At 55.5% G+C, this 11,149-nt stretch overlaps 4 protein-coding genes across 4 annotated transcripts; 2 read left to right on the top strand and 2 right to left on the bottom strand.

Moving 5' to 3' along the window:
- Window positions 1-308: 308 nt before the first annotated feature.
- Window positions 309-1,568, bottom strand: HER10_EVM0010218 (uncharacterized protein; the record flags this gene model as incomplete). The annotated part of the gene is made up of 3 exons (XM_035479685.1): window positions 309-1,063; window positions 1,208-1,360; window positions 1,475-1,568. The coding sequence occupies 3 exons, from the start codon at window positions 1,566-1,568 to the stop codon at window positions 309-311; spliced, it is 1,002 nt and encodes a 333-aa protein (XP_035333213.1).
- Window positions 1,569-3,591: 2,023 nt separating this feature from the next.
- Window positions 3,592-5,321, bottom strand: HER10_EVM0011778 (uncharacterized protein). The gene is made up of 3 exons (XM_035481199.1): window positions 4,821-5,321; window positions 4,536-4,757; window positions 3,592-4,480 (listed from the first exon to the last, which is right to left on the bottom strand). Exons 1-3 carry the CDS (start codon window positions 4,982-4,984, stop codon window positions 3,985-3,987), a joined length of 882 nt encoding a protein of 293 aa, XP_035333417.1. The 5' UTR covers window positions 4,985-5,321; the 3' UTR covers window positions 3,592-3,984.
- Window positions 5,322-8,904: 3,583 nt separating this feature from the next.
- HER10_EVM0001378 (phosphoribosylformylglycinamidine synthase) lies at window positions 8,905-9,517 on the top strand (the record flags this gene model as incomplete). Its single annotated transcript, XM_035471127.1, has 2 exons — window positions 8,905-9,413; window positions 9,457-9,517. The coding sequence occupies 2 exons, from the start codon at window positions 8,905-8,907 to the stop codon at window positions 9,515-9,517; spliced, it is 570 nt and encodes a 189-aa protein (XP_035332151.1).
- A 440-nt stretch (window positions 9,518-9,957) lies between these two features.
- HER10_EVM0005321 (phosphoribosylformylglycinamidine synthase) lies at window positions 9,958-10,797 on the top strand (the record flags this gene model as incomplete). The annotated part of the gene is made up of 2 exons (XM_035474942.1): window positions 9,958-10,023; window positions 10,066-10,797. The coding sequence occupies 2 exons, from the start codon at window positions 9,958-9,960 to the stop codon at window positions 10,795-10,797; spliced, it is 798 nt and encodes a 265-aa protein (XP_035332608.1).
- Window positions 10,798-11,149: the final 352 nt, after the last annotated feature.

Genomic DNA, 11,149 nt, shown 5'->3' with positions numbered 1-11,149 from the left:
GGTATCTCATTGAGTGTCTGTTCCACGCACTACAGCTCTGCGAGCTCGGAGAGAAAAGATCCATCTATCTACAAGCATAGGGAAAATCCCACTTCGGTATCCTTCGTTTTGTTTTGTACATGCTACCCGTGGTTGATATCCATCCAGGATGAAGGAAATAGTCCAAGCCCAACGCCAAAATCCCAGTCCGTAAAGGGGAGTTATCAATGCCACGACGTGGAAAAAGTTCAGAAAAGCGGCAAAAGAAAGCAGACTACGGGATACTCCGTGTCCTAGGTCTTTCTTCGCCACACCAATGTAAAGTCAGCTCAGATCTCTCCGTCGGCTCCCATGAAGGAAGAGTCGTAGCCGCCGTTGGAGTTGACCATGCTCTCGGCGAAACTGAAGTTGAGCTCATCATTCATGTTGTTGATGGGATTGAAGATAGCTGCATCCATCGACTGCGAGAAGCTGTCGTTTCCGGTGAAGCTAGCCATGGCGTTGGGCTGAATGATGGTCTGATGCTGAGTAACGGCCTCCTCAAAGGACGGACGCTGAACGGCAGCAGGCTTGGCCTCGGCGATGGGAGGAAGCTCGTAGCCCGAAGCGTTGTTGGGGGTGTCTACCTCACTATCGGAGGTGGTGAGATCGACGGCAGCCGCAGCGATAGTAGCGGCGCGGCTCGGCGTTGCGCTGCGACGAGGAGTGGCTCGGTTCTTAGTCACACGGCCGTCGAGAACATTGTGGACGCGAGTCTTAGAGGGAGTGTCCTCGAGCGCGTTATAGTCGACGGCATCACTACCCTCCTCATCATCGTCAGACATGGGATCAGTCTTGATCGGAATGGTCTTCTTGGCTGTGGTAGAACGACCACCACCCGAGGCGCGAACCTTAGCACCAGACGGGGTTCGGGGCTTCCGAGGAGTCGAGACGTTGCTGCCAGTACCGCCGGTGAAAGTCAGGACAGAGGCGGGGTTACCACCACTGTTGGCAGTCTGCTTAAGGGACTCGGCGTCCTTCTTAATGCCACGGAACTGGAACTGGATGCCGTCGGCAGTGGATTCGCCGAAGAACTTGGCAATCTCTATTCTCTCATGTCAGTATACTTCCTGTCAAAGTCGTAGTAAAGAGACAGCGAAGTCGAGCAATGTATCGAAGGAAAGTTCGGCCAGGAAACTGTGATGGGTGAAAGCGAGGAAATCAATGTAGAAGCAGAGGCGGTGGTTACCCTTCTTCTCCTTGGGAAGATCCACGGGGATGGCCTTGCAATCCACACCCTGCTCATCGGCTTCCCGAAGCACATATCCTTGATTTCTAAGGGCTCTGAACCGATGGTTGAGAGCGTCCTTGGTCATATCCGAACCGTAGAACTTCTGGATATCTGCCGTACGTCAGAAATGACGTCGACCACGGTGAAAAGCAGAAGGAAAACCGAGACAGACGAAGAACGAGAATGGGGCTGACCGGAAAGAGAGGAAACACGCGTAGTTCTTACCCTTGTAGTTCCATTTGACATCGGAGTGGGCGGCCACGATGGCGCGAAGCAGTCGAGCCTGAGACTCGTAGGTCTTGAAGTTGGCAGGAGCCATCTTGGTCTGTGATCTCTGGAATCGACGGATTAGTATTTGGTCGACGGAAGGGTCATAGAGAGAAGAGAAAAGAATATGGCGTAGTGGAAGAGGTGATCAGTGGCGACTCGGTGATTATATACCTATTAGTGATGGCAGACTTTCTGTTTGTGAGTGACCTAAGATGGAAGGATTAGGTCTGGGTGGATGTTGAGAGTGTTGTGCTGTGGTGTAGAAGGTAGAAGCCCGGTACTTGTCGAGGGATAAAGTGAAGTAGGTAGTGCGGAGGTGGGTGAGTGCGGGAAGGAGAAGGAGCTCAGATGGAAAGAAGGAAAATAAAGTGGTAAGAAAAGGTGGACAGGCAATTGCGGCAGGCAACAATTTTCTTGCACTTTTTCCAAAGATTGGAAACAGAGAGGAGCCTTAAGTGATAAATTGGTAAACTTACTGAGTACGACGGCTTTTTTGATGTAGTCTCTCGAAAAGTGTGGTAGGCAGCGTGCTGTGTGCCTCTGGAGTGTGTGTAGATGTCAGCTTTTGGCACCGAGTGTGAGGTGAAGAGGAGAGATCGTGAATAGATGGGTTCGAGTGAGGCAAGGGAAGAAGAGTAAGGTTGCGCTCATAGAATGGAAGGATGTGCTGCTCTGAAGTGCGGGAAGGCGGTGACGAGCCTAATGGGGAAAGAGCGGCTCAAGCGTTTTGACTTACACGAGGAAGGAGGTTCCGCAGTTGCGTGTCTACCAGGTGGGATGGTCAAGGCGGGATTCGGGCTTAACAGGTCAGCCAGTTAACCAAAGCGTATTGAAATATGTGAGGATGAAAGTCAAGGAAGGTGAAAGAGATGGATATTGTCTGAGTGTAAATCCTGGAGGACCAAATGCAGCTCACAGGAAGGAATGCTTGAAGGAGGTTGGTAAGTAGTGCTGCTATAGGCAGTAGCAACGCGTGGGATAGAGCGAGAAGGAGAGGGTGCTTCTATGTAGGTAACGACAATAGCGTCACGCGAGAAGCGAGGCGCTTCTTGGTGAAGCTGTCCCAAGTCCTCTATTCTCCTTCCATGACTGACATGTGTCTAAGACGGAAACCGGAAAAGCAGGCTTCCAGACCAGCGCTGGCATGGAGCAGAGTCCAAAGCAAGGCCATCATACTACTTCTCGCAACTTTCAATAGAGCGAAGGTCCATCAAATGGACTGGTAAGAATCCAAAGCGGGAGTACCACATTTGTTCTAGAGCACTCGTCTCTTGGCAATCTCTGGACAGTAGGGAATAAATACACTGCACTTGCTTACCTTGAGTAAAGGCCCATCCAACTCTCCAGCCTGGCGCAGACCAGCCGAGCTCTTTGTCCACCCGAATAACAAGCCGCGAAGCAGCCAGATCTCGACGTAGAAAATCTCAATGAGATCTCAGGTCTGACTGCTCTTCGTGCAGTACAAGGAACACCCAAGCACTAGACCAGAAACCGAACTGGGATGAATGCTGCTGATGCGCGAGGCGCGGCGACGGAGCTCTCCTTAGACTAGCTTAGAATGCAAGTTGACAGACCGTCCGGCAAGGCCCCGAGTTCTTTTTTAAAACCGATATGTCGAGTTGCGGATTGCTCTAACGACGATTTTGGTACCCGGGGAATTGCTTCGACGATTTAGGAAATTCCCTGCTGGTTGGCCGGGTGAAGGAGTAAATAGTGGGATGGAATATAAGGCAGACAAAAGAACTGGCGATATGGCGTGGTATATAAAAATTGAAAGGGTGAGAAAATGAAAAATAAGATTAGAAGTGAGCGTTTACTTGCTTGATTGTTTAGTAGGAGTCAATGTTGGACTTCAGCTCTTCGAGTTGTCAATCGTCTTCAGATTGGATTTGACGATAATGGTGTGGTACGGCAGTCGTCAGTTGGGTGGCCAACTCGAAAAGTGGGTGGTTGGGAGCCTCTGCAACTCCTGGGTGTTGGCGATGTTTGGTGAGACTCAGTTAAGGAACGACTTGATCACCAGGTTTACTACTTGTTCAGCAAACCAAAATAAATGCAAATAAAATTCCGAAGCATGTATATAAGAACTTGGGTATCCAGATGAATGTGCGTCACCCAGAACAACATTTCCTACGCCATTCATGATGCCAAACGCCATCTTGAAAACCAGCCAGTAAAGTACTCACTAACGCTAGATAACGACGTTGGCCACCATCTAGAGAAGATTGCGCTCTCGTTCGCTCATCAAACCCCTGCAGTCCCACGGCAATTACCATTGGCCCTAGGTTGTTGGCCCCTGAAACTCCTTTTCTAATCCCTGTCTAAGCTATCTCTCCCATATCTTTTTACAACATTTCGCAGAATTTACAACGCTGCTATGCGGGACGTATGCGTACATATCGGTAGATCGTGAACCCAAATAACCATCGTACATCGGAAGAGCAGGCACTCGAGATGACTGCGATTTATCGTAATTCCTTGCCAAAGGGGCTAGAGGTTCTTCGGCCGGCTGGACTGGACCTGCCACTGACGTGCTCGGGCAAAGGAGGCTTGTAGACCCCGTTAGGGTACTGAGGATACTGGGACATGGGGTGCTCCTTGATCTCACCCTTCTCGCCATCTCCGTACATGAGATACTGGACACCGAGGAACGAGTCGCATCCGGCCTGGAACATGCCGCACAGCTTAAAAGCCCAGGGGATCTCCGTCGTCGACGTGAAGAACCAGAACATCTTCATAGCGTCACCAATCAGCCAGCTCGCCAGCACGGAGAAGCGGAAGCCCTTGCAAGACTTGGATCGTGAGTTGGAGAAGATCTGGGGCAGGGGCAGCGTCGCCTCGACCGAGAGACCAATGTAGCCGATGAGCATCGAGTAGGTTTGGTATACGGGTCGCACGGGCGCGAGGAGCAGTTCGCAGACGGTCAAGCCGATGAAGAGATAGAGGAGGAATTGCCAGTACCTATGGCAGTTGTTAGTCATGGCACGGGATGCGCTGCGCAAGGCGAGAGACTCACGGCTTGGGTGACCTCCACTGCCAGAAGTGGTAGGGCCTTTGTGCGCCAAAGACGGGACCGTCGTTAACGTTGGCGAAGGGCGTCGCGGCCTCTCCTCCTTTGGCCGATGGCGGCAAGCGGTGGTCCAGAGCAATCTTGAGCAAGATAACTTGCATAACAATCATGAGGAGGGCCTGGATGAGCAAGGCAGTATCGAATCGCGCGCCGGGCCAGTAGAAGATCCTGCGTGAATGCGAATTGTGTCAGCTTACTTCGGAAGAGACGGGGTAGATGCGCTCCACGTACTTCAACAGAGAGGCTACCAGCATAATCAGCGGGATGTCGAGAGAGAAGCCTGCGCTGGACTTATTCTTGTGCATCGACAGGGCTTGGTCGCTATAGGAGAGAACTGGCGACATGATGAGGAAGATGGGGGCCAGATAGCCCGCAAAGGACGTTAACCAGCGCATGGTTGCGGCGGTTGAGGATGCGAATGCTGCGGCGCGCAAGATGTTGGAGCGAAATGGAGCAAAGTCAGGAGCACAAAACAAGCTGGGTGAGGTTGGCAGGAAAGGGGAACCGGATTAATTCGTCCCAAGAATCGACGGACGCGTCGAAAGGAAAAGAAGTGACGAAGCGGAGCGCGGCGGGCGGGCAATTGCAGAGTTGTCGAGGCCGATCTAAGAAATTGGAGAATTGAAGATGGGTATTGCTATAAGGGGAGCCAATCAGTTCGGAAGCCAAGACAGGTATGGGCTTTCCCAGTGTTCCCACCAGTGAAGCGAATTGCTTGTTTTTTTGCTGACGTCGCCTTTGACCTCTTGCCAAATGTCCCGAGTGCCCTTTTCTCAACGGCAATCGAATGCTCCGTACCTGAGAAGGTACTGTAGAGCCCAAGTGGCAGTGACAGGGTTCAGCACCTGGGCGGGAGTGGAGGACGCGGGCGGAAGAGCAGGAAAGTGATGAAGTGCCGCCAGCTGACGGCCACCTACTCGCACGGAGAGGTGGGAGGGTCCCGGCGTCCCGAAAGTTTGGGCGATCTTACAGCGGGACTCGCAGCGGAAAGGTCACGCACGACCTGAAGTTCTGAACAACCTTACCTTACGGATACAACCTTCGTGTCTACCAAACCTGATGACCTATTGCGCTACGACAGGACGGGCACGCTAGATTTGTCCTTGCTGCCAGAAGTCTTGGTAGACCTGAGGACTGTTGCAAATTGTGATGGACCTGACTTCGGCATCATCGGATGGAAATTTTGCGATGGCAGGCCTGAGCATGAACGACTGGCTTTCTTGCTGTGCTCGGGTTGGCCCTCGGTCATGCATCCCAAGTCGACCCATGATTCGACACATGCTCCGACCAGTGACGGGTCTCGAGAGTTGAAGAAGTGAAGCACTAGTCACGACGTCTCTGGGATGATTCTTGTTCGTCCTCACCGGCCTCTTCTCCCATCTGTGCCTGTCTTGATTTATTTTGGGCCGCCTCTTTCCGCTTGACCCCACCAGCCACATCCAGGCCAATGCACCAGCCACACACGCAGCAACAAATTCAGAACCTGGAAGGCACACAGGCTCCGACAGCGGGCACACTCACCACTTCAACAGTGAGGAGGGCAAACAGATACTTACCTATGTGGGTATGAGTACACAATAGAAAGAGGTCACCAGCCACGATCTATGCGCCCCTGACTCCCGGACGCGGACCTTGTCAAGCAGCAACACTTGTAGTTTGAAGGCAGTGACAGTGACATTTGTCGCGGTGAGTGCGCAAAATGCGGGAGAGCCACTCCACCGCCACAAAATAAGTCTAGTGCCCCGCGCCTCCAGTCGACGAGAGGAAAAAAAAAAAGTCACCAACGCCTCCGATTTTCATTATCGGCCGCCTATCTGCAGCTGCCCCACCAAAATTTCGAAATCACCCCGCCATCTCGGAGCGGAAGACTCACAAGATGCCGCCGCCTAAAAACTTATCTCTATCGCCAACCCGACATCCACGAACGCCGGGCGAGACTTCCTTTTTGATCGAAGGCCGCTCTCCGTGTCCTACGCCCACTGTAGGCAGAATGGAGTTTCTTACCCTCGTTGGCCAGGAGGCCTACACTACCAAGCAGGCCGAAGAGCTCAAGACGCGCATCAACAAGCTCGACGCTGCGTCAAACAAGGTCGTCAGCGTTGCCGGCATTTGGGTCTACTACGTTCACCTCAAGAACAGTGACAACAACCTCATTGTCCAGCAAAAGCTGACAAAATGGCTCGGCCTGCCCGACCAGACAATCGCTCAGATTGCCGCCAACACTGATACCCAAAAAACTTACTACATTACCCCGCGGAACATCTCGCCTTGGTCTTCAAAGGGAACCAGCATCACTCACGTCTGCGGTCTCGCAGACAACATCGACCGTATCGAGCGCGGCAGAGCCATCACCCTCACCTTTGAGAATCCCGTCTCTGAAGATGAAATCGCCTTCAAGGATGTCGTCTACGACCGTATGACTGAGACAATTGGCCTGTCGCGCCCCGATCTTTCTGCCATGTTCATTGAGGGCCAGCGATTCCCATTGGAAATTGTCGACATTCTGGGTGACGATGTTCAGAACGCCGATGCCGCAAAGGCTGTTGAGACTCTCAAGTCGTACAACAAGCAGTTCGGCCTGGCTCTCGACGACTCTGAGATTGAGTACCTCGTCCAGGTCTTCAAGAACCTTGGACGCAACCCCCACGATGTGGAGCTTTTCATGTTCGCTCAGGTCAACTCGGAGCACTGCCGCCACAAGCAGTTCAACGCCAACTGGACCATTGATCAGCAGCGCATGGGCAAGAGTCTCTTCGAGATGATCAAGAACACCCACAAGTCCAACCCCGAGTACACCGTCTCCGCCTACAGATGATCAAGAACACCCACAAGTCCAACCCCGAGTACACCGTCTCCGCCTACAGCGACAACGCCGCCGTTCTCCAGGGTGAGACTGCCAGCTTCTGGGCCCCCGATTACTCCACCGGCAGCTGGAAGCTCACCAAGGAGGTCGTCCACGTCCTCGTCAAGGTTGAGACACACAACCACCCCACCGCCATTTCACCTTTCCCTGGTGCCGCCACTGGTGCCGGAGGTGAGATTCGTGATGAAGGTGCCGTCGGCAGGGGCTCAGCTCCCAAGGCCGGTCTCTGCGGTTTCTGGGTCTCTGACCTGTTGATTCCGGACGAGAAGGCCCCTTGGGAGGTTGATTTGGGTAAGCCCGCCCATTTCGCTAGCAGTCTTGACATCATGCTCGAGGCCCCCATCGGTAGCGCTCGCTTCAACAACGAATTCGGAAGACCTTGCCTTCTCGGCTGCTTCCGTACTCTCCTGACCAACGTCGGCAAGGAAGAGTCCCCAGAGTGGCGCGGATACCACAAGCCTATCATGATTGCTGGTGGTGTTGGAACAGTCCGTCCTCAACACGCCCTCAAGGAGCTCGGCGACGTTCACGATGGTGCCCATGCCATCGTTCTCGGCGGTCCTGCTATGCTCATCGGTCTCGGCGGAGGAGCTGCCTCCTCCAACGACTCCAGCGAGGCCACTGCCGAGCTCGACTTTGCCAGTGTCCAGCGCGGCAACCCTGAGATGGAGCGCCGCGCCCAAATGGTCATCGACACCTGCGCCGCTCTCGGCGACCAGAACCCCATTGCCATGATCCACGATGTCGGTGCTGGTGGTCTGTCCAATGCTCTCCCCGAGCTCGTCAAGGATGCTGGCTTCGGCGGCAAGTTCGAGCTGCGTCAGGTTCACAGCGCGGACAGCAGCTTGAGCCCCTTGCAAATTTGGTGCAATGAGGCCCAGGAGCGTTACGTCCTGCTCGTCAACAAGGAGAACATCAACCGTTTCGTCAGCATCTGCCGTGAGTCCCTCTCCATCATATCTGCACAGCTGTTGTAGCATGCTAACCCGCACATCAGGTCGTGAACGATGCCCCTTTTCCGACGTGGGAACCGTTGCCGCCCAGGACGCCCAAGGCAATGCCAAGTTGACTCTCAGTGACCGCGACTCACCCGAGCAGCCGATGCCCATCGACCTGCCTTTCAACGCCCTCTTCCCTCCCGGCCGCCGTCTCGAGCGTGTCGTCGAGTCCCGCAGGCTGGACCTCCCCGCATTCAACGCTGCTGAGGCTCTCGCTGCCGCCGGTGCTGCTGAGGCCACCAACACCGCTGCCCTCATCACCGCCGCCACTGAGCGCGTCTTCCGCATGCCCGCCGTCGGTTCCAAGTCATTCCTCATCACGATTGGTGACAGAACTGTCGGAGGTCTGTCCATCCGTGACCAGATGGTCGGTCCCTGGCAGACTCCTGTCGCCGACTGCGCCGTCACGGCAACCTCATTCAGCCTTGACTCCAAGACTCGCACTGGTGAAGTCATGGCCATGGGTGAAAAGCCCCAGTTGGCTCTCATCTCTCCCGCAGCGTCTGCTCGCATGGCCGTCGCCGAGAGTCTGCTCAACCTCGGCGCTGCTGACATCCTGGGCCGCCTCGATCGTGTGAAGCTGTCAGCCAACTGGATGGCCGCCGTCAACCACCCTGGCGAAGGTGCCGGTCTCTACGAGGCCGTCCAAGCCATTGGTATGGAGCTGTGCCCTCAGCTCAAGATCTCTATCCCCGTCGGCAAGGACTCTACCTCCATGAAGGCCTCGTGGAAGGACCGCGAGTCCGGCGAGGCAAAGAGCGTTACGGCACCCATGTCCGTCATCATCACGGCCGTCACCGTCGTCGAGGACGTCCGCAACACATGGACCCCTCAGCTGCGCCGTGTCGAAGACGTCGGTGAGACGATCCTCATCTACGTCGACCTCGCCGAGGCCAAGAAGGCCATGGGCGGCTCCGCCCTGGCACAATCATTGGGACAGATGGGCAACGAGGCACCGGACGTGCGCAACGTGGATCTCATTACGGACTACTTTGATGCTCTGCAGCAACTACACAAGAGCGGCGTGGTTCTTGCCTACCACGACGTCTCGGACGGCGGTCTCCTGACCACCGTCGCCGAGATGATGTTCGCCGGCCGTTGCGGCGCCGACCTCATGCTCGACGGCATCGCCAAGTCCGGCTCCCCCAACGACATTCTCGAGGCCCTCTTCCACGAGGAGCTCGGTGCCGTCTTCCAGGTCCGCAAGGAGGACGAGATCAACTTCAAGCGCTGCTTCGCCACTTGCGGCCCTCCTCCCGGCCTTGTCCGCACGTTCGGTGTCGTCCAGCCCAAGGGCAACCAGACCTTCAACATCCGCTACGGCGGCCACACCCCCATCGTCAGCCTTGACCGCGCCGAGATGCAACAGTGGTGGTCGAGGACGTCGTACGCCATGCAGAGGGAGAGAGACAACCCGGCGTGCGCGGATAGCGAGTACGCCATCGTCTCCGACTCGGCGGACCCCGGTCTGTCGTACAACCTTACCTTCTCTCCGTCAGAGAACATCATGCCCCTGACGGCCTCCCTCGGCAGTCTTCTCCGCAAGGCACCTCGCGTCGCCATCCTGCGCGAGGTCGGCGTCAACAGTCACAAGGAAATGGCCTTTGCCTTCAAGGCCGCCGGCTTCGACCCCATCGACGTCCACATGTCCGACGTCCTCGCAGGCCGCTCCCTCGCCGACTTTGTCGGTGTTGCGGCCGGCGGTGGCTTCTCCTACGGCGATGTCTTTGGCGCCGGCGTCGGCTGGGCCCAGTCCATCCTCGAGCACAAGCACGCCCGCCAGGAGTTTGAAAACTTCTTCAAGAGGCCCGACACCTTCGCCCTGGGCGTCTGCAACGGCTGCCAGATGATTACCCGTCTCAAGGAGTTGATCCCGGGCACCGAGAACTGGCCCACGTTCGTCGAGAACGCCAGCAGGCAGTTCGAGGCGCGCTTCGCCATGGTCAAGATTGACGAGTCCCGCGCCGCCACGCCCTCCGTCTTCCTCCACGGCATGGACGGCTCGTCCTTCCCCATCGCCGTCTCCCACGGCGAAGGTCGCGCCTCCTTCTCCAACCCCAACGCCCTCGAGGACCTGAGCGGCGAGGGCCTCGTGCCCCTCCGCTACGTCGACAACCGCCTCAAGGTCGCGGAGCCGGAAGCCTACCCGTACAACCCGAACGGCAGCCCTGGCGGCGTGGCTGGCGTCAGGAGCAGGGACGGCAGGGTCTTTGCCCTCATGCCCCATCCCGAGCGGACCATCATGGCGGACGTCGGCAGCTACGTCCCCACGGAGCAGGTCGAGGGTTGGGGAGAGTTCGGCCCGTGGGTCAGGATGTTCAAGAGCGCCAGACGCTGGGTGGGCTGATTTTTTCTGCGTCTATTTTTTACAAATACTTTGCATCAACCTTTTCCCCTTGTCTGCCTGCCTACCTTGACACCGGCTATTCTATGCCTGTGGGCAGGGGGTTGGCTCAGAAGGGGAGAGGGGGTTTTCACGTTTCCGGTAACAACCAAACGAGGATGGTAAAAATGAGTCAGAAAAGGGCAGAGAAAAAAAGGGAGGTGTGGTTTTAGCATTCGGGTACAGCAGCAGCAGCAGCAGCAGCAGCAGCAGCATCATCACTGACGGAGGAATGGGATATGAAAGCGGATTAGACAAAATCACACAAAAAAACATTCAACCTTTTTTTGTTTTTCCACCGGGAGGGGCGGGTTGA

This window comes from Colletotrichum scovillei (genome assembly GCF_011075155.1).
Source record: "Colletotrichum scovillei strain TJNH1 chromosome Unknown Contig00006, whole genome shotgun sequence".
In the NCBI taxonomy this organism is placed as follows: Eukaryota; Fungi; Ascomycota; class Sordariomycetes; order Glomerellales; family Glomerellaceae; genus Colletotrichum; species Colletotrichum scovillei.
This window is presented reverse-complemented; position numbering and strand designations above follow the sequence as displayed.

What these genes read in the sequence shown, in the direction of transcription:
- HER10_EVM0011778 (XM_035481199.1), bottom strand. Translation starts at nt 4,984, where the DNA reads ATGCGCTGGTTAACGTCCTTTGCGGGCTATCTGGCCCCCATCTTCCTC. An exon ending in CTGGTAGCCTCTCTGTTGAA is followed by an intron (nt 4,758 to 4,820) that starts GTACGTGGAGCG and finishes GCATTCACGCAG; the next exon opens with GATCTTCTACTGGCCCGGCG. An exon ending in CAGTGGAGGTCACCCAAGCC is followed by an intron (nt 4,481 to 4,535) that starts GTGAGTCTCTCG and finishes CAACTGCCATAG; the next exon opens with GTACTGGCAATTCCTCCTCT.